This window comes from Lygodium microphyllum, chromosome 30, assembly GCF_053477565.2.
Source record: "Lygodium microphyllum isolate KBCC chromosome 30, Lygodium_microphyllum_v1.1.10, whole genome shotgun sequence".
NCBI lineage: Eukaryota > Viridiplantae > Streptophyta > Polypodiopsida > Schizaeales > Lygodiaceae > Lygodium > Lygodium microphyllum.
The window spans coordinates 82,370,711-82,395,333 of record NC_141164.1 but is presented as its reverse complement, the minus strand read 5'-3'; the positions used below and the strand labels follow the sequence as shown (position 1 = coordinate 82,395,333).

The window sequence follows — 24,623 nt, the reverse complement described above, 5'->3', positions numbered from 1 at the left end:
TTGGCATCTATAAATAGACAGGCTACCCATCATTCAGCCCATCCTTGTTTTGAGAGTTACACTAGCCCACACACTCTCTGTTGCTGTTGGCACCCAGTTTTCAGCCTACAGCCTACCTCCATCTGTTGTCCAGCCATCATCGACTACAGCCACATCATCTTTAGCATGTCCTCTACTGTAGGCAACGGCTTCCAATTGCTGGAAACTACTCTGGACTGTCCCAAACTTCTGCGTTTTCTGTTTCAACCTGCCGCCCAGCTGATCTTCATCATCGCTAGGCTCAGTCAACCTGCATTTTCAGCATTGCAGACCCTGATACTCTTTAGACTTTGACACACCTCCTCCAGCTATCACCCTGCTGTTTACAGCTCTAATGCGTAGTTTTCAGCTTCCGATCGACAATACACTAGTGTATTTACCTTGTAGCCTCCAAACTGCTGCGTTTGGTGATCAACGTGCTAACATACACTTTCCACACTCCTACAGCTCCAACTACTACTTTTAGCACTTGGGATCCATCTCCGGAGGACGTCACCCTCCAACATCATTAACTACTTTGCCCTTGAGCATATTGTACACTCTTACATTCATTTACTAAATTGATTCATTCACTTCAAAGTTCTCTTCTCTCTCTACTTGTGTTTGTATTTTTACATTTTGAGTTATGAATTGGAGTTTTGCATCTAAGGTTTGCGTTTATTGCATTACTGTTTGAGTTATTGTGTTTTAGTCATGCTCGTGCATTCTATGTTTTCTCTGTGCAAACCCAAGCATATCTTCACACCCCATAGATCTTGCAATACTCTCATAAAAGCCTACCAATGAGGATGGTGAGGTGTAGAAGAGAACTAGCTGAGCACACTTCCTAAAATCATGATATTGGGATACTTGCTACTCAAATTGAGTAAGGAACCAAGAATCTCTTGAAACCTAGCAGTATCATCTAACTCAGCCATACAACTTGCTCTTCAAATTCATATAATAATCAATAGCTTGCAATCAAACATGCTAAATGTAAATAGCAACTCTAAGCTATACTTTGTTGTGCTGAACAAATGCCATATTCATACTAAATAATTTGCATACAACAAAGTGTCTACATAAAGTGGTCATTCAATGCATGGCAGCAAACCTTGGCTACCAAGTCATCAACATACATGATAAAGAGACAATGCAAATGACACATCATAGGAGTCCATAGCCTAGAGCTCAGTGTGTGTGCGCGCGCGCGTGCACACGCACGTGCACAGGCATATGGGGAGGTCCAACCTAGATACCAAGTCAAATTGGAGTTCAATGGCCAAGAAAATGCCCAGCAGCGACTTGCCAATAAAAGAAGGCCCGAGCCTCATTTATTTAGAGAGAACCCAGCAAGAATGAGAGTGTGGGGACAGCCCATAGGGCCAACATAGCACGAGGTCTTCCTAAGGGGGTGATGCCCAATGAGATGGGGGTGATGTGATCTTATTCTCACATGATGACAGGGCGGCACAAGACCCTTGACCTATAGTTAGTGGGTGCATGGCACTTCATTTCATAGATATAAGCACCAAATGAATTTCAAGTTAAAATTTTAATGTGTCATATAAAGGATTGGGAATTGTGATCAAGAACTGATCTTTCATAAGGATTTCAAAATTGTTGTGTTTGTTTGCAAATAACTCACTTTGTGTTTCAATTTATTTTAATAGGTGACAATTTCGACAAGCAATAGAAAATCCCAATCAATTTCTCCTATGTTTATGCATGTGCAAGAAAATCATTGTAAATGACATTGGGATTTCTAGTACCTTTTGTTTAATTTCTTCGATATAGTGACTCATTGGGTACCAATTTTTGGTGATTTAAGCTTTTGGACAACTGTTATGAATGCTCAAATGTAGGAATCTCACAATTCCCCTCTTAACTATAGTACCACTTTCCAATGATTTGCTTCCAATTTGCCCTAGATTAATAGTCATGCAGTTGAAAGCATCGTACTTGTAATGACACCATTGCCTATATGAGCCTTATGTGACAAAGACAATTGGAAGAGAAGACCACAGAGAAAGAGACACCATTGCCTACATGAGCCTTGCGTGACAAAGACAATTGGAAGAGAAGACCACAGAGAAACCGACAATGAAAATGAAAATAACTAAACATGCTTATATCTACAATCATAAGGACTCCAAGCATGGACTACGATCATGTACAAAATGATATCTCAATGATTCTATAGCTAACATGTAGGATCCCAATGTAATCAATAGAGATCAGTAGAAACAATGATAGGGGAAAACAGAATTCATGGGGAGAACTGGGCAAGTGCATGTCTTGAGATTTGGACGAAAAAAAGTCATATTGTATGATGGCTCTTTTCATTGATAAAAATATCAAAGGCAAAGTTTGTGCATCTCTAGAATCCCATCTTTTCTAGTCAAGCATAACAACAATAGGGGCGGCCATAGCTTGTCCTCTACCTCCCCTTGTGTGGGAGGAGGTAGACATCGACTCATCACATGCTAGGGTTGAATGAGCAATCGATTGTTACACTTATCGTGTTCCTCCTAAGTTCTAGTATAAACGCTCGGATTTTCATGTTCGAGCTCCAATTTCACAAAATTTCACCAATTCAATTTGGGGCTTTTGCAAAATTTTCCCAAGTTCACCAACATTGAGGCCAATTAAACCTTCTAAATCAACATTCACGCACATTGGAGCCCTTTCGGCTGAAAATTCTTCATCAACACCATCAATTTTTGAAATTTTGTGAGTTTTAATCTTTCCTTTGCTTTATTTTTGTGTTGTAACTGCATCTTTACTTTGGACAACAACTCATTACAAAAAAAGCCAAAAATTTCAACAAGCAATGGCCGTGCAAAATGATTTGCTCGACATGTTTGGGGACTCGAACAAATTAGATGGCACTAATTATCCCTTGTGGGCATACATGATGAAGCATGTACTTATTGCCAAGCAACTTTGGGATTATGTATGCAGTTTAGATGTTAGGCCTGCAGGCCCTATTACACAAAATGTCCAAGGTTCTTCTAGCTCATCCACAATCACCACTGGATCTTTAGCTCTAGCTCCTCCTACACCTCCCATAGCAAATTAGTTGAAATGGGACGGGCGTTATGCCCAAGCTCATGCTTTCATTGCACTTTCGTGCAAGAGATAAGTTATCCCACATATTCCGTTGTACACAACAGCCAAGGATGCTTGGGATAAGCATACCTCTAAGATGGAGCACCTGACAGAGGGTGATTCTGTGGATGTCTACATTACACATGTCAAGGGCATCACAAAGCAACTTGCTAATATTGATGAAATCATTTTCGATGCATCCCTTGTATCTACAGCCTTGGCTGGTCTGCCTGATACTTATCAAAGTTTAGCCACTACACTCCATTTACTTGCAAAGGGAGATGCTAATGCTTACACATTTGATGTGTTGGTATCACTATTGTTGCAAGAAGAGCAATCAAGGCTGAATTGCTCTAATATAAGTATGGATAATCAAGCATTTACAGCCAACCATCAAAACAAACGAAAGTCATGGTAGTCCTCAAACTCCAAAGGAAAAGGCAAAACAACTTCTTCTATGGAGTTCTCAAGCACCAAGGATGATGGTGCTAAGAAAAAAAGGTGCAACTATTGCAAGAAGAAGGGGCATGTTATTGAAGAATGCAAAAAGAGGATGACAACTGAAAAGAAGAAACAATCGAGTATGAGAGTTGCTGAAAATTTAGCAAATACAAAGGATACAACCACACATTTGGCAAGCTTGGAGTCTAATGCCTTTGTTGTGCAATGTTTGTATGATCCTTCTTCACATGAGTATGGTCTTTCAATTGCTGAAAATTGCAACACTTGGTATTTTGACAGTTGTGCTTCTAAGCACATAACGTCCTTATCATATGCATTCGTATGCCATTCAAGGCATTGGTCAAATTCCCATTATTGCAGTGGACGGGAAAACTATAATACTTAAAAAGGTCCTCTATGTGCCACACATAAAGAATAATTTGCTTTCAATTTCAGCCGTTGCATGTGCTGGTTTGTGGTCAAATTCCACATGGATTGATGCAGTATCTATGATTGTAGTGATGGGGATACCCTCATTGTGACCGGTACTTTTTTAATGGGATCTAGAAAGGGGTCAAGTTCTTGCTATAACCGGAGAAACAACACAAATGCTGCACATTCAGTTTTGTACAATGGACTCTATCAGCTTGATTTATATCATGAGAGCATCAAAGGATGCATTATATATTGATGGCGCTATTGTGCATGACATAGAGTTATGGCATGCTTAGTTTGGTCATCTTAATTATAGCAGTTTGCTATGCCTAAGAAGCATAAGTTGTCAGAGTGCAGCGATGCGGAAGCATAGGACAAAGACTGAGAGAGAGTGAACACAAAGAGGAGAGAGAGAGAGAGAAAAGGAGACAGTGTAAACACAAAATCTGCGGTTTAGTCTGCTGTATAAGAGTGCAGAAATACACAAGGGAGCAGAGGAAATATCTGCGTATGTCTCCGACTTGATGACCTCGATCTCCGTCAGCCCGAGCACAGTCTGTCTCAACCAACAGATCTCAAGATCAGAATCTGAAATCGCTGAATAATGTACCAACAATGTGCTAGAGGACTGCTATATAAAGCAAAAATAAAAGGCATAAAATAAACAGGTGGGCTGCATTAAATGCAGCCGACTGCAATAAAATAATGCAAAAAAAACTATCCGACTGCACTGCAGGCTGCCACGTGGCACCTGCGCAGTCTGTTGACGTGGCTAGCTGCTAACATAGCACTGTACTCTATCTGCTGCTGACCTGCAAGAACCAGATCTTAAGCATCTGTACCTGCGGGATAAGAAATCCCTAAGTCAAAGGTCCCCCTCAAATACCGAAGAATCCTCAGGGAAGCCTGCCAATGCACCTGTTTGGGTTCCGTCATAAACCCTGCCAAAAGACCCACAGCAAAACAAAGATCAACACGAGTGTTGAGAAGCCAAATCAAGGATCCAATCAACTGACGATAGCGTGAAGCATCCATCAAGGGAGATCTGAGTGTGAAGTGGCCTTCCAATTCGAATCCATAGGAGTAGTAATGGGCCGACAAGTCTCCATCTCAAAAGTCACCAAGAGCTCCTGAATGTACCTCTGCTGAGAGATGAAAATCCCCCTCTAAGACTGATAAATCTCGTGACCCAAGAAGAAATGAAGAAGCCCCAAATCCGTCATCTCGAATGCCTGATGTAAAGCTGTCTTGGTCTCTTGGAACTTCTGTGCATGATCCCCTATCAAAATCAAATCATCAACATATAACACGAACAACACACGACCAATCTCAAAAGTGTGCACATAAAGCTGCGGATCGGCCTTGGAGCGCCGATATCCCAACTTCGACTGAAGAAACAGGTCAATCTTCTCATTCCATGCACGCAGAGCCTGCTTGAGGCCATACAAGGCCTTCTTCAACCTGTAAACTTTCCCATCCGAGGATCCAAAGCCAGGAGGCTGCTCAACATAGATCTCCTCCTGCGAGTCACCATTCAGAAAGGCCGACTTCACATCCAACTGATAAACACGCCATCTCCTATGGCCAGCCAAGGCAAGAACAGCTCGAAGACATGGGGGGCAAAAGTATCATGGAAATCAATGCCTAGGCACTGAGCAAAACCTTTAGCAACAAGGCGAGCCTTGCGCTTGTCCAAAGAACCATCGCTAAGGTACTTGGTCTTGAAGACCCACTTGACACCAATTACCTTCTTGTGAGAGGGACGAGGCACAAAAGACCAAGTGCCATTCCTCTCAATAGCCTCCAACTCGGCTTCCATGGCCTTCTGCCAATGATCAGACTACAAAGCCTCCTTCACTGAAGTGGGCTCTCGATCCTACATAATACGAGTCAATAAACAATAGTTGGAGCAGACAAGCTCCGAAGAATATGCCTAGTTCCTCAGTGACCTCCCCGGTCCATCCTGCGGTTCCCACTCCTCAGGGACCCCCTCGATCCCTAAATCTTGGAGTGTGTCACGGGCCCAATGAGGAGAACGACGAACCTCTCCTTGTCGCTCTCCATCTGCTGAAGACTCAAGAACATCCACCAGCGGAAGCTTCTCGGGGGTGGCCGGTGGAAGAGAAGACTCTGAATCTGAATAAGAATCACCATCAAGAAGCTCTGGCTCCAAAAAAACTGTCTCGGGAGCCCAACTCTCCCTTGGATCTCCAAGGACAGGATACTCCTCACCCTGCTCTGTAGCCGGTACTTCCACGAACCGCACATCTCGGCTCGTGTAGACATCCCTCTTAACGGGATCAAACAAACGATAACCTTGGGATTGGGAGCTATAGCCAACAAAAATTTGTCGTCGGAAAGCCGCCTCGAACTTATCACGCTGCGTCTTCGGAATGTGCACATTAGCGTCACACCCAAAGATCCTAAAATAAGAGACATCAGGCTTAGTCCCGAAGTAAGCCTCAAAAGGTGTCATCCTGTCCTCAACGGCCGAAGTAGGAGATCGATTAAGGATGTGAACTGCGGTAGACACAGCCTCGGCCCACAGAAACTAAGGTGCCTGTCGGTGTTCCATCATGGTGCGTGCCATCTCGATCACACTTCGGTTCTTCCGCTCCAAAATGCCATTCTCTTGGGGAGTGTTGGTGTTAGCAAACTCCTCGTGAATGCCCCTATCTGCACAAAAACGAGCAAACTCATTAGACATAAATTTACCTCTCTTGTCTGAACGCAAGGTCTTCAGTCGCCGGCCAAAACGGTTCTCCTCAAAAAGAAGCCAATCCTTGAAATGAGAGAAAGCCTCCGACTTCAAAGTCAAGAAATAGGCCCAAGTCATTCTGTTGTAGTTATCTATGATCAACATGAAGTACAAGCTCCCCTTCAAGGACTCGGTCCTCATTGGGCCACACAAATTCGTAGATACAAGCTCCATGGGTGAAGTAGACCTCCTAGAAGCTTTGTTGGGAATCGCATCCCGACGCAGTTTCCCACAAATGCAAGAGACACATGGCTGATGGCTCACCACTATGTCCAGCAAGCCTCAAACAAACGACCCTCGCGACGCCTTCCGAAGGTACTCGTAGTTCAAGTAGCCAAACCGAGTATGCCATAACTCGGACTGTGTCTGAGAAGTAAGAAGAAGAGAAGTAAGAGCTGAAGAAGACTTCAATTTGTAGACTCCACTCTCCTCATACCCTACAGAGAGAACCTTCCTTGATCCACGATCAAGGACTCGCACAGTATCAATGTCAAACTCCACCAAAAGGCCAAGAGCACAAATCTTATGAACCGAAAGTAAATGATACCCCAATCCTGGCACATGCAACACCTCAGAGATGTAGGTATCACCACATCCATCTAGAATAAGTTGCATCTCACCCCGCGCAGCAATAGACACAGAAGAGCTGTCTCCAATGAGAATCTACCCACGCGAAGGTTGCAGCTGGGCAACACCAACAGAAGGAGTCATGTGCCATGAGGTACCACTGTCCACAATCCACTCTCGAGCCTGGGGAGCTGTCATCGCAGCATCAGAAGTCATCGGTGTAGAGTCCTCAATGACTACTAAGTCTAGAAAAACAGCTGATGAGGGTGCAACCACTGCTCCAGAGTCCTTCGTGTCCTTCTTCTTGGTATCCTTCTTGTCTTTGTCGAGGCAATCCTTCTTCCAGTGACCGGTCTTTCCACAAATATGGCAAATCGATTCCTTCTCCTTGTCCTTCTTGGATTTGTTGTCCTCCTTCTTCTTCTTTTGATCCTTCCCCTTCTTCTGAGAGACTTGACCAACCAATGCCTCCGATTTGGAAGCATTCTGTCCCTTCAATTGTTCCTCCTGGTCCAAGACCATAGGAACCAACTCTTCCCACCGAAGAGTCGACTCCCGCCCTGAAGCAATAAGAGCGGAATAAAAAGTACCAAATCATGGCGGCAACTGGGATAGTAAAGTGATCGCCATGTCTTCGGAGGAAATAGGCTTCCCTGCATTTTGAACCTACATCTGAAGCTGCCGAAGCTTTTTGATGTGTTCCCGAAGCGAAGAATACTTATTCACTGACAAAGTCCGCATCTGCGCCTCCAAAGAAACCCTCTTCATCAGGGTCATCCGGTTGTACATCTGGTCAAGCTCCAGTCAGCCACCGTCAAGTGCTCGATGTGAGCTATCACGGCTGTGGTACAAGACAGAAACAGAAAAGATCGAATCTTGGCATTCAGTTTGTCCCAATGAGACGGGGCCTTGGTCAACTCCGCACGAGCATTGGAAGAGAGTTTGGACTCATCCCTCACAGAGGGCCTGTTAATCTCCTCCATCAACAGTTCCGCCAAATCATAAGGCTCCAAAATGGCCAACATCATCACCCGCCAGATGCGGTAATTGTCACCATCAAGCTTTTGATCCGTTGGAAGAGCCGGTAGGACATGCACCTTTCTATCCATGATCGCCTGGAACTCCAAATCAGTCTCTGTAGACATGTTAACCTGCAATACCTGCACAAACGCAAAAGCAACCCCCTCTGACTGTGAAAACGCAGCCTTCTAGGACTGATTCCTCCACTGTCTGAACCTTCTTCACCTACCGGAGGTGATAAAAAGGTGAAATCTGCAATAGAAAGCCTCAAACACAGCCTTCCTCCCCTTCGAACAGCAATAACCTGTAGCAAATTCACCGATTAGACTCCTTTCCTGCACGCCAGCGCTCGCTTCAGCCTTGATTTGATGCGTAGCCCTCCTGCTCGCCCTCAAATCCTGGAAACGCAGCCTTGTGTCGCGCTGAAATCTCCTCTTCAGATAGGTTCAGCCCTCAGTCAGTCCATCTTCACCGCTCTGATACCATGTCAAAGTGCAGCAATGCGGAAGCGTAGGACAAAGACTGAGAGAGAGTGAACACAGAGAGGAGAGAGAGAGAGAGAGAGAGAGAGAGAGAGGAGACAGTGTAAACGAAGAAAATCTGCGGTGTAGTCTGCTATATAAGAGTGCAGAAACACACAAGGGGGCACAGGAAATATCGGCGTATGTCTCCAACTTGATGACCTCGATCTCCATTAGCCCGAGCATAGTCTATCTCAACCAACAGATCTCAAGATCAGAATCTAAAATCACTAAATAATGTACCAACAATGTGCTGGAGGACTGCTATATAAAGCAAAAATAAAAGGCATAAAATAAACAGGTCGGCTGCATTAAATGCAACCGACTACAATAAAATAATGCCAAAAAAACTGTCCGACTGCACTGCAAGCTGCCACGTGGCACCTGCGTAGTCTGCTAACATGGCATAGTACTCTGTCTGTTGCTAATATGGCTCTATAATCTGTCTATTGTACCAAACCCTAACTGTGCAGAAACCCTAACACAGCCTGTCTAGGGGATGACTCAAATGCTAACAAAAGTATGGTGCTCAATCTCCCTCTGTTGAAAGCACCTACTCACAATGTACATGAAAGTTGTGTACTAGGTGAAATGCATTGTGCTTCGTTTCCCAAGGGTGGTATACGTGTTGATCAAAAATTACAGCTTGTGCATAGTGATGTTTGTGGACCCATGCGTGTCAAATTCATTGAAGGATACTTGTACTTTATCACCTTCATTTATGACATGACTCATCATTGTTGGGCATATGCTTTAAAGCACAAATCCGAAGTGTTTGTATGCTTTAAAAAATTCTTGGCCTTGGCTGAGCATAGCAATGGATGCAAGCTAATTACAGTCCGTACCGATCAAGGGGGAGAATATATATCACAGGAATTCAATTCTTTTTTGGCTGAAAAGGGCATTATCCATTAGTGTACTATGCCTTACACACCTCAACAAAACGATGTGGTTGAAAGAAAAAATCACAAGTTGATGGAAATGGCATGTTGTATGATGTCACACAATAAGCTGTCCCCAAATTTTTGGCTTGATGCTATCGTGTGTGCAGTGTATGTACTCAATCGCAGCCCAACTAAAGCATTGGCTAATTGTATGCCTTATGAGGCTTGGAATGGTCAGAAACAAATGGTATCACATATCCATGTCTTTGGTTGCTTAGCATATGCTTTGGTGCCACAACCACGAAGACATAAATTGAAAGACAAGGCTATCAAATGCATATTTATTGGTTATAGTGCAAAAAGTAAAGGGTACCACATGTACCAACCCTCCACCAACAAATTTTTGTTAGTAGAGATGTAGTCTTCACTGAATATGCCGGTCAGCCCTTTATGGACTACAAAAATAAGCCCAATGTAGGGCCTATGGACATGTTTGACAGTTTGTTGCCTTTATTTCAGCAAAGTAAACCTGATTTTGGTCAATTTCAGCAACCCACTGAGGGTTTGCAGCAGCAAAATCGGTAGCAAACACATGCCTGATTTTCAGCCCATTGATCAAGGCATTGTTGATTATGAAGTGGCCAATGAGAGGGCTGCTATTCAGGAAGCAAAAGCTTTAAAGCAGTCCCTAGATGGCTGTTAGATACATTACGGGACAACAAACAGTCCGTTCCTCTTCCCAGTAGACCTAGAGCAGCCACTCACCATGCTCAAGGTAACTTGATTACGCAAGCACCTGTAGCTACTGCATGCAATAAAGAACCTATTTCTTTACATGATACTTTATAAAACGAACATTGGATGGCAACTGTGCAATCAAAGTTAAACTCCATTGATAAAAATGGCACGTGGGAGTTATGTGGCTTACCTACTAGCAAGCATACTATAGACACTAAGTGGGTTTACAAATTAAAATGCAAACCTGATGGTAGCATTGTTTCCTACAAGGCACGTCTTGTTGCCAAAGGGTATGCCCAACAGCATGGGATTGACTATGATGAGACGTTTGCACCCACTTCACACAACAGCATGGAATTGACTATGACCACCATTCGCAATGTCATTGCTTTGGCTGCTCATTATGATTGACATGTGCATCAGTTGGATGTTAATACTACTTTTCTGAATGATGATCTTCATGAGGAGATTTATGTCACTCAACCTCCTGGTTTTGTTCAAAAAGGGTCAAAAAGCAAAGTGCATCATTTACATAAGGTCCTCTATGGTCTAAAGCAGGCATCTAGGGCATGGTATGAGAAGATACATGCATACTTGATTCCTCTTAGCTTCAATAATTCACACATTGAGAGCACACTTTATGTCCACAAAAAAGGGGATAGCCTCTTGATTCTTATTCTTTATGTGGATGATATGTTGGTGATTGGACTTCATGAGACAAATATTTCAACTATAAAAGCTGAATTGCAGCATTGGCCACTTGCACTACTATCTTGGCAAACAATTTACTGCAGTTGAGGGGGCATTATTTTTGTAACAGTCCAAGTACATGTCAGAAGTGGAGCAGCGGTGAAAGCATAAACATGTGCTGAAATAAACTGCTGAAACACAAGACAAAAAGAGAAAGAAAAGAACACGATACAGATGAGAACTCAGACGTATGCACGGGAAATGGAATCCATATATCTGAACACGAGACAGTCGCATACAACGGTGAGTCACTGGCTGCGTGGGCACTGGCACTGGCTCCTCTCTCCACAGAGTCTGCAGATGGTGAAGATAAAGTGAGTGACTGAGGAGGAGCCACTGAGTATAAATAGGCTGAAAAAGTGGGGAGCAATAATGCTGGTCGGACAGCATTTAATGCTGGCCGACTGGTGCATAAAATGTCCCACTGGCATAAAATGCCACACTAGAAAAATACCTAAAATACCTAATAAAAATGCCCAGCCCAGATCAAGCTCAGACTCACACATGAGCTGACAAATACTCTGCTAACACCCTCTCTCAGATCATGAGTGATCTGATACAATACAATAGTACAATGAAAAGGGATCAGAAACTATACAACATAGAACCACCAAGTAGAACCATGGATACCCAAGCAGTGGGTAATCAAGCCACCATCAAGGTGCCTCGGAGAGAACCTGATGTCGATGTCGATCGTACCAAACACCTGAAAATAGAGAAGAGCATAGCATGTCTCTGTGTCCATCACCAATGTCTCGCAGGAGCATACAAGACCATCCTGTCAAAAATGCCTCTGAACATATGTGACCATGGAGTCCCCGCCTTTGGCCAGACCGCCAAAGTGTCCCCTCATGTGAGCGCCAAACGAAAGTCTCCCGCTCTCTGTCAGATAACCAGCTCAGCATGAACCTGGATGTCAATCCCAGCTCCAGGATTTGATTCCGCCAGACTGAAGTCGATGCGTCAAGGACGTCCCTCTCTGGAACCTGTGCACCTGTATAAAAATATAGATGAGACGCGGCTGCCCCATCTAAACACCCGCTCACACTCCCTCTCTGGCACAAGAGAGTCGTGAGGGATGACCTCATCACCACCACTAGAAAGCAGCCGAGGAAGGGGCTGTTAGCAGATATTAGTCAGCTCATGATGTGAGTCTGTGTGCAGGGGCTGGGCATTTTATGTAGCATTTTATGCAGTATTTTATGGCACATTTTTGTGGCCATTTATGATGTACTTTTAGCATTTATTGCTGGCCGACCAGCATTAAATGCTGGCCGACCTGCATTTTATGCTCCCCACTTTTGTGGCTATTTATAGGGCTCCTCCTCCACAGTCTTTGGTGCTTCAGCCATCAGTGGAGATCCTTCTGGGAGAGAGGAGCCGGTGCTGAGGAGCCCACGCAGCCAGTGACTCACCGTTGTATGCTGCTGTCTCGTGTTCGATATGGATTCCATTTCCCGAGCATACATCTGAGTTCTCATCTGTCTACTGTGTTCATTCTTTCTTCTGTCTTGTGTTTCAGCATTTATTTCAGCATATTCTTCACGCTTCCATTGCTGCACCACTTCTGACATGGTATCAGATTTCAGGCTGCAACCTATTTGTGTTTTCTTGCTGATTTCAGGATTTACACCCTTCTTGCTGATCAGGCAGCTGTCCTTCCTGCTGGCGACTGCTGATTTGCTGCTGGTGACAGTGTTTCAGCATTTGCGTTTTGCGTTTTTCTGGACAGATTTGCGTTTACTGCTGTTCCCCTCTTTGCTGCCCGTGTTTCCTTCATCAAACTGCTGGCAACCGTCTTTAGCCCCTATTTCTTCAGTTTGCAGCCTGCGTTTTGCTGTTTACAGCATTATTTTTGCCTGTTTTTCTGATTATTCAGGCCGTTTTTGCTGTTTTTGGCAGTTTTTGACTGATTTTTTCACTTTGTGCAGCAGCTTTTGGCTTATTTTGGTCAGCCTTTGGGTTATATTGCATGTGAACTCACTATTTTTGGTGTTTTTGGTTGCGTTTTGGCTGTGCTCACTCTCCCAACGACCTTCTTTTCTTCTACTTCTCTTCTTATCCTCTCCATATGGCTCCTCCGTGCGCTCTCTACCAGCTCCCCCCGGAGTTTGATGGAGTGGCCAATGCTTTGCGGGCGCAGACATCATCGACTCCTGTCAGTTTTACACCTATGACCTCGATGCTTCTTGAGCATGAGGCATCCTTGAGATTACAGGGGCGGCTTCCGGCACATTATGGAGGTGAGGCTTATGTAGCTTCAGAGAGGGGTGACGGGAAGAAGAAGTCGAAGGCCCAGTGTTACCACTGTGGCAAGAAGGGACATTTGCGGAAGGACTGCAAGAAGTTAGCGGCTTCCAGGAAGAAGGAGCAAAAGACGAAGCAGGATGCTGACTCTACCGATGAGTCCTCTCCTTCATCAGACTCCGACTCCGATCCTCCGACCAAGGAGAAGTCCAAGGCGCGGAAGGGATCCTCTTCTTCGGATCGTGGGAAGGGCTTGGTGGCCCCTTCCTCGGCTGCTTTCTAGTGGTGGTGATGCGGTCATCCCTCACGACTCCTCGGTGCCAGAGAGGGAGTGTGAGCGGGTGTTGGTGGGGCTGCAGTGCCTCATCTATATTTTGATACAGGTGCACAGGTTCCAGAGAGGGACGTCCCTGACGCATCGATGGTATCTGGCAGTGAAATCCTAGAGACTGGTGTTGATTTCTGGGTTCATGATGAGCTGTTCTTCTTGACAGAGAGCGAGAGGCTTTCGTCTGGAGCTCACATGAGGGGACACTTTGGTGGTTTGGCCAAAGGCGGGAACTCCATGGTCACATGTTCAGAGACATGTTTGGCAGATTGGCTTTGTATGTCCTGAGTGACATAGGTGACATTACACAGAGAGCTGCTATGAGTCTTCTCTATTTTCAGGTGTTGTTGATATGATCGACATCGACATCAGATACTCTCCGAGGCTTCTTGGTGGTGGGCTGGCCACTCACCGCTTGGACATCCATGGTCCTTCTGGTGTTTCTTTATTGTGTAGTTTATGATTCTCCATCATTGTACTATTTCATTGTATCCGATCACACATGATCTGAGAGAGGGTGTTAGCAGATATTAGTCAGCTCATGGTGTGAGTCTGTGTGTAGAGGCTGGGCATTTTATGTAGCATTTTATGCAGTATTTTATGGCACATTTTTGTGGCCATTTATGATGTACTTTTAGCATTTATTGCTGGCCGACCAGCATTAAATGCTGGCCGACCTGCATTTTATGCTCCCCACTTTTGTGGCTATTTATAGGGCTCCTCCTCCACAGTCTTTGGTGCTTCAGCCATCAGTGGAGATCCTTCTGGGAGAGAGGAGCCGGTGCTGAGGAGCCCACGCAGCCAGTGACTCACCGTTGTATGCTGCTGTCTCGTGTTTCAGCATATTCTTCACGCTTCCATTGCTGCACCACTTCTGACAGGGGCCACCAAGCCCTTCCCGCGATCCAAAGAAGAGGATCCCTTCCGTCCCTTGAACTTCACCTTGGTCGGAGGATCGGAGTCGGAGTCTGATGAAGGAGAGGACTCATCGGTAGAGTCAGCATCCCGCTTCGTCTTCTGCTCCTTCTTCCTGGAAGCCGCGAACTTCTTGCAATCCTTCCGCAAATGTCCCTTCTTGCCACAGTGGTAACACTGGGCCTTCGACTTCTTCTTCCTGTCACCCCTCTCTGAAGCTACATAAGCCTCACCTCCATAATGTGCTGGAAGCCACCCCTGTAATCTCAAGGATGCATCATGATTGTCCTCATCAAAGTCTTCAGGAAGAGGAAAAGGACGGAGAGGTCGAGCAATAGCTCCACAGACGATGTACCATAACCGCTTCTGCACAAACCAAGCTTTCATGACAGCACTCCATGTGAGATAATCAGGCCCATGTAACTTATCATCAGTGGAAGTGCACGGAGGAGCCATATGGAGAGGATAAGAAGAGAAGTAGAGAAGAGATGGAATTTAGAGAGGAAACACAGCCAAAACACAAGCACAGACTACAAAAAATGAGAGTTCACATGCAATAGAACCCAAAATCTGATCAATAGAAGACAAAATCTGCTGCAGAAAGTCAAAAAATCAGTCAAAAACTGCCAAAAACAGAGAAAACGGCCTGAAGTAACAGTCACCCAACCACGAGAGATGCTGAATCAGCAAAACGCAGGCTGTAAACTGGAGAAAAACAGGTAGAAAACTGTCGCCAGCAGCTGCAGATGAAAAACGCAGGCAGCAGAGGGTGCGGAGGCAACAGGCGATGGCAAAACTGCACAAAAACGCAGGCTGAAAACAGCCCCAAAACAGGTCGCCTGGCTGCGACAGCAGTCGTCTGATCAGCAGGGGTACAAAACAGTCCTGAAATCAGCCAGAAAACACAGCAGAAACACAAATCCTGAAAACTGATACCATGTCAGAAGTGGAGCAGCGGTGAAAGCATAAACATGTGCTGAAATAAACTGCTGAAACACAAGACAAAAAGAGAAAGAAAAGAACACGATACAGATGAGAACTCAGACGTATGCACGGGAAATGGAATCCATATATCTGAACACGAGACAGTCGCATACAACGGTGAGTCACTGGCTGCGTGGGCACTGGCACTGGCTCCTCTCTCCACAGAGTCTGCAGATGGTGAAGATAAAGTGAGTGACTGAGGAGGAGCCACTGAGTATAAATAGGCTGAAAAAGTGGGGAGCAATAATGCTGGTCGGACAGCATTTAATGCTGGCCGACTGGTGCATAAAATGTCCCACTGGCATAAAATGCCACACCAGAAAAATACCTAAAATACCTAATAAAAATGCCCAGCCCAGATCAAGCTCAGACTCACACATGAGCTGACAAATACTCTGCTAACAGTACATTGGGCAGCTTCTTGAGCATTTTCAAATGCACGACTATAAGCCTATCTCTACTCCCATTGAGACAAGCCATAGGTTTACACTTGAGGATGCACGAGAATCTTTTGATGCTTCTCTTTATTAGCAGGATATTGGCTGTTTATTGTACTTGTGTAATACACAACCCGATATTCAGTTTGGGGTCTCTTAGTTGGCACACTTTATGCACAGCCCTCATACTACACATTGGCAAGCGGTTAAACATATCTTTCGTTAACTCAAAGGCACTCAAACATTGGGCCTTTTCTATCCTAAAGGCATTACTCTTTGATTGCATGCATTTACAAACAGTGATTAAGCTAGTTGTTTTGACGCAAGGGTGTCCACTAGTGGCAATTGTTTCATGCTTTGTGGTTCATGCATTTCTTGGCTGAGCAAGAAGCAATCCACAGTGGCCACATCTAGCTATGAAGCTGAATACAGGGAAGCATTTACAACTACATTGGAATGTGTATGCCAAACACCTCTTGGTCGATCTTAGTGTGGGACAGCAGTCACCCACTCCTATCTACACTAATAATCAGAGTGCCATGGCAATTGCGAGAGAGATCCAATTTTTCATGCTCATACTAAGCACATTGCAATGCATTATCATTATGTTAAAGAGAGGCTCCATGCATGGGAGATTGACTTGGTTTATGTCCCTGCATAGGACAACTTGGCAAATGTGTTTATGAAAGCTCTCTCTAGATAAGAGTTTGAAGCCTTTCACAAGGTTCTCAGCTTGATATTGTTTGGGGATTGATCTGCCTATTCCCTGTATATGTTCACATCATTCACTTGAAGGGAGTTTGTTACACTTATTGTGTTCCTAAATTTTGGTGTGAACGCTCCCTTATCTCACAGGCCCTTTTTACCCTTTGGCTAGAGAAAGGTTTTTTCCCCATGTGAACACCCATCAATGGATGTGGTACTTAGTACCTTAGGGATTATACTTTCATTCATTCTCACATAGTGGATGTGACCTTCCAGCACTCTCCTCTCTTGTTGTTCACTTGTTCACTACTACAAGTGTGTATGAGTGTGCGTGTGTTGCTGAACCCTAACCTAACCTCGATGTGGATTAAACTTCATCATTTGTGACATAATTCCATAGAATTTGCTCACAAGAAGGTCCTGAATTATGAAACTCCAAAGGAAGTAATTCATATCGTCCAATTTGTCCTCACTGTCGAGGATGCCAAGAACATCATTGTTATTTCTTGCCATTACTGAACCAAAACTGAATGGAAGCTATAACCAAAACTTCCAACACAAAAGAGGCATAAATGACTGAAGTTCTCTTTGGGATCTCAATGCAAACAAGAGTACTTCTTGTACCAAATTGTCAAGTGCTGAATCACTACTATGTAGCCAAACAATGGTCATCAATGCCTTGAATTTTGTGCCCAAAATGCTCAAAACAGCAATTTAATGTTTTGCCACCACTTGTAATGTGCCTCTGAAGGAATGGGGTGAGAACCCTAAATTTTTTTGCATAAATTTTGAGAAATTGCAGAAATTCAAGATTACTTACAAGAAATGACTCATGTCAATGACCAATCCCGAGATTTTCCAACCAATGGGAGTTGATTTCAGCAAAAGCTCCAAATTTTCTGATGGAAATCTTTAGAAATTTCAAAAATTAGGAGGGTCAAACAAAAACCCTTGCATTCCCAAGTGCTGAGTGCATGAAGCAAAATACGGGTGGAGCGATGCGAGTGTGACCAAGTTGTTCAGGTACCTTGTACGTATGCTTCGTTGATTTTCTTGGAATAGTGATCCTTGGAGATTACTGGATAGCCTTCGGGCAGATTATGGACAAGCCTACAGATGGAACTCCTTGTATTTCAAAGATAAAATGATGAAATGTTAAAAGAACTTGCTTGATACTGTTTTTTTATGTCACGTGATAAGATTACGTGAAGGAACCAGTGCTTAACAGGGTTAATTAAAGAAGCTGATTGTTATATGTCAAATTAATGTGTTAGATAATTACATAACTAAAACAAACCGAGGAAAGTGCGGAGGATGGGCCATGGGTCCGTCCTACGGTTGGGTGGTCCCGGTTAGCTGGGAACTTTTCTCAAAAATCTCGAAGAACAGCGGGATGATCATCATCATCAAAACGAATAACGAGAACGATGACCTAGAGTTACGTCTTACCCGATTTACGTTGTTTTAGGGGAACGGAATGGGACTATGCCTTATGGCAAAGAGGTTGAGCCTTGCATCCCTCTCGTTTCCCATTCTCCTTGAACCAAGTGCAGCGTGAATCCGCTTCGGACCTGGCGTTTCTGCGTAAAGTAGTTCGCTCGGGTCTGACGCTAGTTGCTGTTAGCTAATGACCAAACAGTAAAACCCTAATTCCGGTCGATCCTAAGTGGGAAACGGCCAGGATACTTCCGCTACGTGGCAGACGCGGGAAGACCTAGATTGCAAAACCCGTAACATTCCTTGGAAGTGCCGGGTGGAGTTTTCTAGACATCCTTTCCGATGGACTGCTAAGACGTGTCCTAGATGATACTAGGGGACACATTACAGTTTCTCCCTTATGACAGGTGATCTAGCCTCTTTAGTATGGTTTCTCACATTAAATTCGATCGTTTGTCCTTATTTATTGTGAAGTCAGTTCCAATATTTGTGTGGACTTTCCATTTGTTGGAAACGAGTCTCCAAGAGCAAGTTTTATGAGTTCAGTCTGCAGTTTGCATTTGCAAGCACGGTCCAGTGTTTCATTTTCACTTGAAGTCATGTTCAGCCCACTCAATCTCAGAGATGGGGAGGTGTTAGACTCGATGGTCTAAATCACAGTAGTGTTGTCACATATATGTAGCACTTTGAGATTATTCACTTAGCTAGCACGTTAAGTAGCCTTTCAAGACACTTTCTAGTGACTCAAACAGGATTTAAGAGAAAGAACTTGCATTGCTTTAACTGAAAGTTTCATTTCTTCATTTACAAACAATAAGCATACTTCAAGTGAACGTGTAGCATTCCCTTGACAAAATAGACAGCAAATAAAATCTGACAACCGTGAGCTATGAAGACCTAATACTGGAAATAACGAAATACAACTTACCTTCCCAGAAAGAAGACTGAGCTTGACAAACGAGCAGAACAGATTCATCAAGGCATGAAGGATAAGAGGATTCTGACTAGGCTGCAAAAAAGTCAGTCTTGTGAGCCTACAACATGAGTGCTCATAATACATTAAAGATTCTATAAAGTCACAATACCATGAGAGTTATCACAGTGCTGCTAAGCTCTAAAATGACTCTCAAAGCTTGCTCACGAAATCTCATCAGATCCAACAGAACCTGGTGAAGACATGTAAGTAATAAAGTAAGACGATCTTCATAAACTGAACAAAATAGCTGCTTGCCCACAGCTAAATCATAATGAATAGGATACAGACATTCATTATTGTATACAGTATATCAACGGCATTTTACCATTAACCACGGTTCCATCACACTTAAGTGTGCCTCTGCTTTATCTTGAAGCTGATCAAAGGCCACTTTGTCAACCTGATTGCAAAGGAGTTTTGTTATTTCAACATCTGTTTGCTACTTTTCACTGTATAATTATATATCAAGTGGATCCTAAACTGTCAATTGTCATCAAAAAGGTTACCTTTTCTAGTTGCAGCTTTGATGTGTGCTCTGGAAACTTCTTTGCAATATGCACACATAGTTTAGGAAGATCAGGGAATATCCCCGACTTCCAAAATGATTCCGAGAATTGATATGTATCCATTTCTGGGTTGTCAAGAACTTGTCTGAATCTGTATAGCTTAGTCATCAGACCTTCAGCAGCTTCATGCAGCTGAAACATAAAGTCTATCTGGTGAAGCTTTTGATAGATCTTTGAATCTTGATTGGAAATACTTGGTCCTGCAGCCCCCATCTGCTTCCATCCTGGAGAGGATGGACTTGAAAAGTCATATTGATGAGAAGGACCAGTGTCATCCATTGTCCTGCTCAAATACGACACGTGAGCACTGGAGCCTGACAACTTATATCCTGTGTATTTAAGCAGGCAGAGAGGTAGTTAGTATTTCAGAAGAAGCCTTAGACCTTTTGCTATTAAAAAGTGTAGGATAGCTTTTGCGTATCACTTAGAAGGGAATCCATGAACTATAAACATAAACCTTTGAAGTCACTAATAGGGATTTGTAGGCATGAACCTTCGGGAAACAAAATTGTAAGTGCCTTTAAAGCTGGCCTCAGAACCCAAAAATCTGAAATTGGGTCTCTTCAATGATAAAGGATCTGAAACCCAAACTAATGGATTAACACATAAGAGTACACAACTAAGCCAAAGTAATTGAGTTGATTCTCATAATTAAATGTGATTGACGTTAGAGAACCTTTAAGATTGAATGCACAAGATATATATCAATACGACATCTTAAATTGTCCGAAACTGCAGATAACGACTCTTCACTGCCACATATAAAACACACATTGAAACCAGCCTTCGTTTTGGGGAAAGGGTGGTACTGACCTGATTTACAATGATTATAGCAATAATAAATTTCATATAAACTGAGAATGGAAATTTACCACTTAATCTTGGACAATGGACAGCCTCTTGGCCCCAAAACTAGTGCCCCTTGTAGTGTTTCTTTATCTTATATTGAGCTGGATGGAATTACACCGAGATTCCTTGAATCTCCTTCGCTCTCCAATTGCTTCTTGTTGTCACAAATGACCAACAGCTCCTTATTAGTTAGCCCCTTGATTTCACCCAAGATTTGACCTTCGATTGACCATTGGCAAGTCAAATTTAGCCCCAAAACTAATTGGAACAGGTTGGCTTCTACAAATCCCTGGCAATTGCTTCAATTCCAGCTATTAATTTCGGTGTACTGAGCCTTCAATCTCTGGCACAAGTTCCAAGGATAAACCCTAATTACTGCTGTAAATTAGAGTTCACAGACCAAATTTGGCTGAAATCTGCTACCAATTGCTGAGATATGTTAAGGAAAAATGAGAAATGGCTGGAGGATGAGAGAGAGTGCTGAGAAGGGAGAAATATTAGAATCTCTTCGCAAAAAACCGATCACATCAGTTGCTACCCTACTCACAACCTATCCAACTGCTGTTGCCTACTACTGTTAGGAGCCCCGAAACTGTTCTCACCAGCTTCAACGAACTGTCACCTACTGCTGGACACCCTCCTGGAGCTGTCACCTAGCCCAGGACAACCTCCTGCTGGCTGGAATTGACCTGCAAATCCCTGTAGCAGCTATGGCAGCCTTTTTCCCCTATCTCCTAGACTCCACCAAGCTGGAATGACCATTCTCTAGCCTCCCACTGTCTTCTTTCCACTTCCATGGGCAAGTTTTGCCCAATGGCGGCCTTCCTAATCCATATTTCAGCAAGTTTCAATCATTTAATTAATTTTCTGAAAATGAATTCATCCCTTTGACCTTGCCCATAAAATTGATTGTGCCCATCCACAATTTAATTTGTCCGTTATATGCTCGGTGTCAAATTCTTCACTCTCGATGCAATAGTCACTATGCCAATGGCTAGGGATATCAAAATAAAAGTTCATTTTAACTAAAAATCTTTCTAAAGTCTAATTGAACCATAATGTTCATTTCTCCGCTTGTTAATCAATAGGTTGCCCTACTGCCATGTCATCCTCGACTGCAAGCAACCTGTTTTCAGCCCCCGTTCAACATTTCTAGCATCAAATTTGCTGCATTTTGCTATTGTTCTTGTTAGCCTGCCTATTTTTGTGTTGTCAGTCTGTCATCTCTGAGCTCTTGTCAGACTCTTAACAAAGACATGGGAGCTCTGGCATTTTAGTGTGCATTCTATGTTTGCTAGTTGGTATTCACCCCCTACCAGTGCCTACCTGCCCCTAGGTTTCCCTAGATGCCACATCATCATTGTCCAGATTTTTCTATGCAATCAGACTGGCTTTATTGCAATCATAAGCTATTTTTTGCAGATTGGCGAGATTTAGAGGCCATTTTGGCAAGTCAGCCTGATTTGGAGACTTGCAACTATTTATAGCTGGCCCTCCTCACTTGACACCCACATCTTTTGCAAGTTGAGCTCTGACTACAGCATTCTACTCCATTTCTGGTGCTGCTGCTGCCATCATAATTCTCAGCCTGATCTAGAGCCCTCATTGATGCCTCACATTGCGTGCAAGGACTGATCAGTCCACACTTTTGTATTCAGCATTCATTTTCAGTCAGCGCAGATTTCTTCCTTCTTCTTCCTGCTCTCTCTTTCTTCTTTTCTCTCAGTGTTCGTGTCCTTCTTCCATAATGCACTCTTGCATATCTAACTACGTTGGCTAACATCATCATTTGGATAGTGTCTAGGCTGTGTTTGCTTCTGTTCACTCCTCCAGGACTGCATTCTCATCCTCTTCAGCTGCAGTGGCATCCTGCGATATGCAAGCTTCAGTGGTATGTTGCTCCGGGATCATCTCTAGGGTGTCTCCGATGCTATCCATAAACTCCCTCTGCTCATCCCATTCCTAGAAAGACTGTGGTTTGAGTTTTCCACAGCTCTTTGGACATATATTATATCATTCAGTTCACTGAGTTATTCCTAAACCCTACACTTTTGTATTTTGTGTTTTTTTTAGTTTCTTTCTGAGTTCAATTGTTTTAGTCGAGTTCATACACGTTCTGTGCTCTCTTTGCACCCTACAGTGTTTTCCTCACACTCCAGCCCTTGTTTGTCTGATTCCAGCTCTTGTGCTGATCATCACGCCTCAGAGGACTGCTGCATTTTCAGCTGATCAGGCCATTGTGCTGTTGTTTGTCATCTAGATGTCTTCTACACAGCTTTGCTTTAGTTTTGCAAACCACCCTGCTTCTGTCCAGCACCTGGTGGTTCATTTCAATACTGTGTTTCATCCACAGCATCATCTTTCATCACCTGGAGACTGTGGCCAGGCGGTACATTGCTGCATTTGCTTTCTCAAGCCTCAATGACCTGCTACTTTTTGGTTTCCAGCATGCTGCCTTCCTGTTTATGCCTTCTGCATCAGTATATTGCACTGACTCGCCCATGGCTGCTGTGTTTCATCACTCAGCTCCAGTCTACTGCATCTTCATCATCTTCTGCCTCAACACAGTGATTTCTGTCGGGATCCATTTCAGGAGGATGACAGTCTCTGACACTCCTCCCTCAATCCACTCCCACAAGAGGCAATGTCTATTGGACTACTATGCCTTTGAGCACTGTGTATATACATCATTCATCATTCATTCAGTTTCATCTTCATTCTTCAGTTCTGCTTTCTGCATTAGGATCTTTGTTCATTGTGTTTCAATCATGTTCATGTACTCTATGTTTTCGTGTGCAAACTCTAGCGAATCTCCACAAACCACTCATATTCAACTCACAATGATGGATGGATGAGACGCAGATGTCAAAAATGGAGGGAATAATGAACTTCATGTAAACTGCATGGGTCTGCCAGAGTTCAGTGATATGTTCTCCTAATGATAGGATGATATTCTAAGTATGTCCAAACGGATGGTCGCCTGGGACAAAAGATGGGTGTGCTCCAAATGGAGCTGGACAATATGTCCACCCCTTGTCGGCGTCTGGAAGTCAATCGGACGGGTTGAGTTTGCCATGCAAGCCTCCTTAATGGATGAACACATTCTGTAACATTAAAACGATCACTCCTATGAAAAGGTTCACCTTGATTTGCCTACAAGTCGATATGAGCTGTTGCACAAAACGCCAACTCCAAGATGCAGACTGAGCACGGATTTGGATACAGGTCTGCAGATCAATTAATCGCACTAGGCTATGGCACCATCTAATGCTGTTCACTTGAAAGGAGTAAAGCATTGGACAGCCATTGTTCATTGAGCTGTAACAATGACGTGGCTTGTACCGAACAATGGAGATCGCATTCGGCTTGAACAGGAAAAGAAAGCAATTTTCTTAAGAGACAATTCAGCCGAAACAGAAGCAAATGAGATGAAATGCAGTCGAGGAGGTGCATTCCTTTTGTTCGGGGGGGGACGGGGAGGGATCCATGTGAAACAAAAGCTGAGATGGAGAAAGTGCAGTCATTGAGGTGAACGCAAATTAGGCAGGTGAGCATTCTACCCGTAATTAAGGTAATGGAGATTTCCATGGGTACCTGATCAGCTGGTTTCTGCTTGTTCTTCTTCTTCAATGGCGATAGACAGAAAGACAGACACAGAGAGAGAGAGGAGGAAGGGGGTTTGATCTTTCCTTTGTAAATGCAGAGGACTTGCAGCTACTCTATCACATTTACTGGATTGGGCCCACCACCCGATCTTGGGCCCCGCCCAAGCCCCGCACCCACACTCAAGGCTTGTAATATTTTATTTTTTTTAATGCGTTTTTCTGCCTAATAGCTATATATTTTAATAGGTTATTTGTTTTGTACTCGATTAATTGTAATCGCTATTTTAGTCTTGAATGCTCTTTTGGCCTTCCATCCACGTTACTATAACTT

The 24,623-nt window shown here is 43.7% G+C and overlaps 1 protein-coding gene across 9 annotated transcripts in view; it reads right to left on the bottom strand.

Moving 5' to 3' along the window:
- GRL (transcription activator) overlaps positions 1 to 24,377 on the bottom strand; it is a 71,582-nt gene extending 47,205 nt beyond the window's left edge. For 6 of the 9 annotated variants that reach the window (XR_015689666.1, XR_015689667.1, XR_015689668.1 and 3 more), the window contains exons 1-6: positions 24,282 to 24,376; positions 20,296 to 20,416; positions 19,779 to 20,167; positions 19,598 to 19,672; positions 19,382 to 19,462; positions 19,225 to 19,305 (exon numbers count right to left, since the gene is read on the bottom strand). Coding sequence is in view for 5 of the 9 variants with exons in the window: in XM_087672560.1 (XP_087528686.1) it covers positions 19,225 to 19,305; positions 19,382 to 19,462; positions 19,598 to 19,672; positions 19,779 to 20,117 (576 nt within the window). In the remaining 4 variants the exon portion in view is untranslated. Of the gene's footprint in view, positions 1 to 19,224; positions 19,306 to 19,381; positions 19,463 to 19,597; positions 19,673 to 19,778; positions 20,168 to 20,295; positions 20,417 to 24,281 lie in introns of those variants that run through there. The other 3 variants (XM_087672561.1, XM_087672562.1, XM_087672565.1) reach the window with 3 other exon arrangements.
- Positions 24,378 to 24,623: the final 246 nt, after the last annotated feature.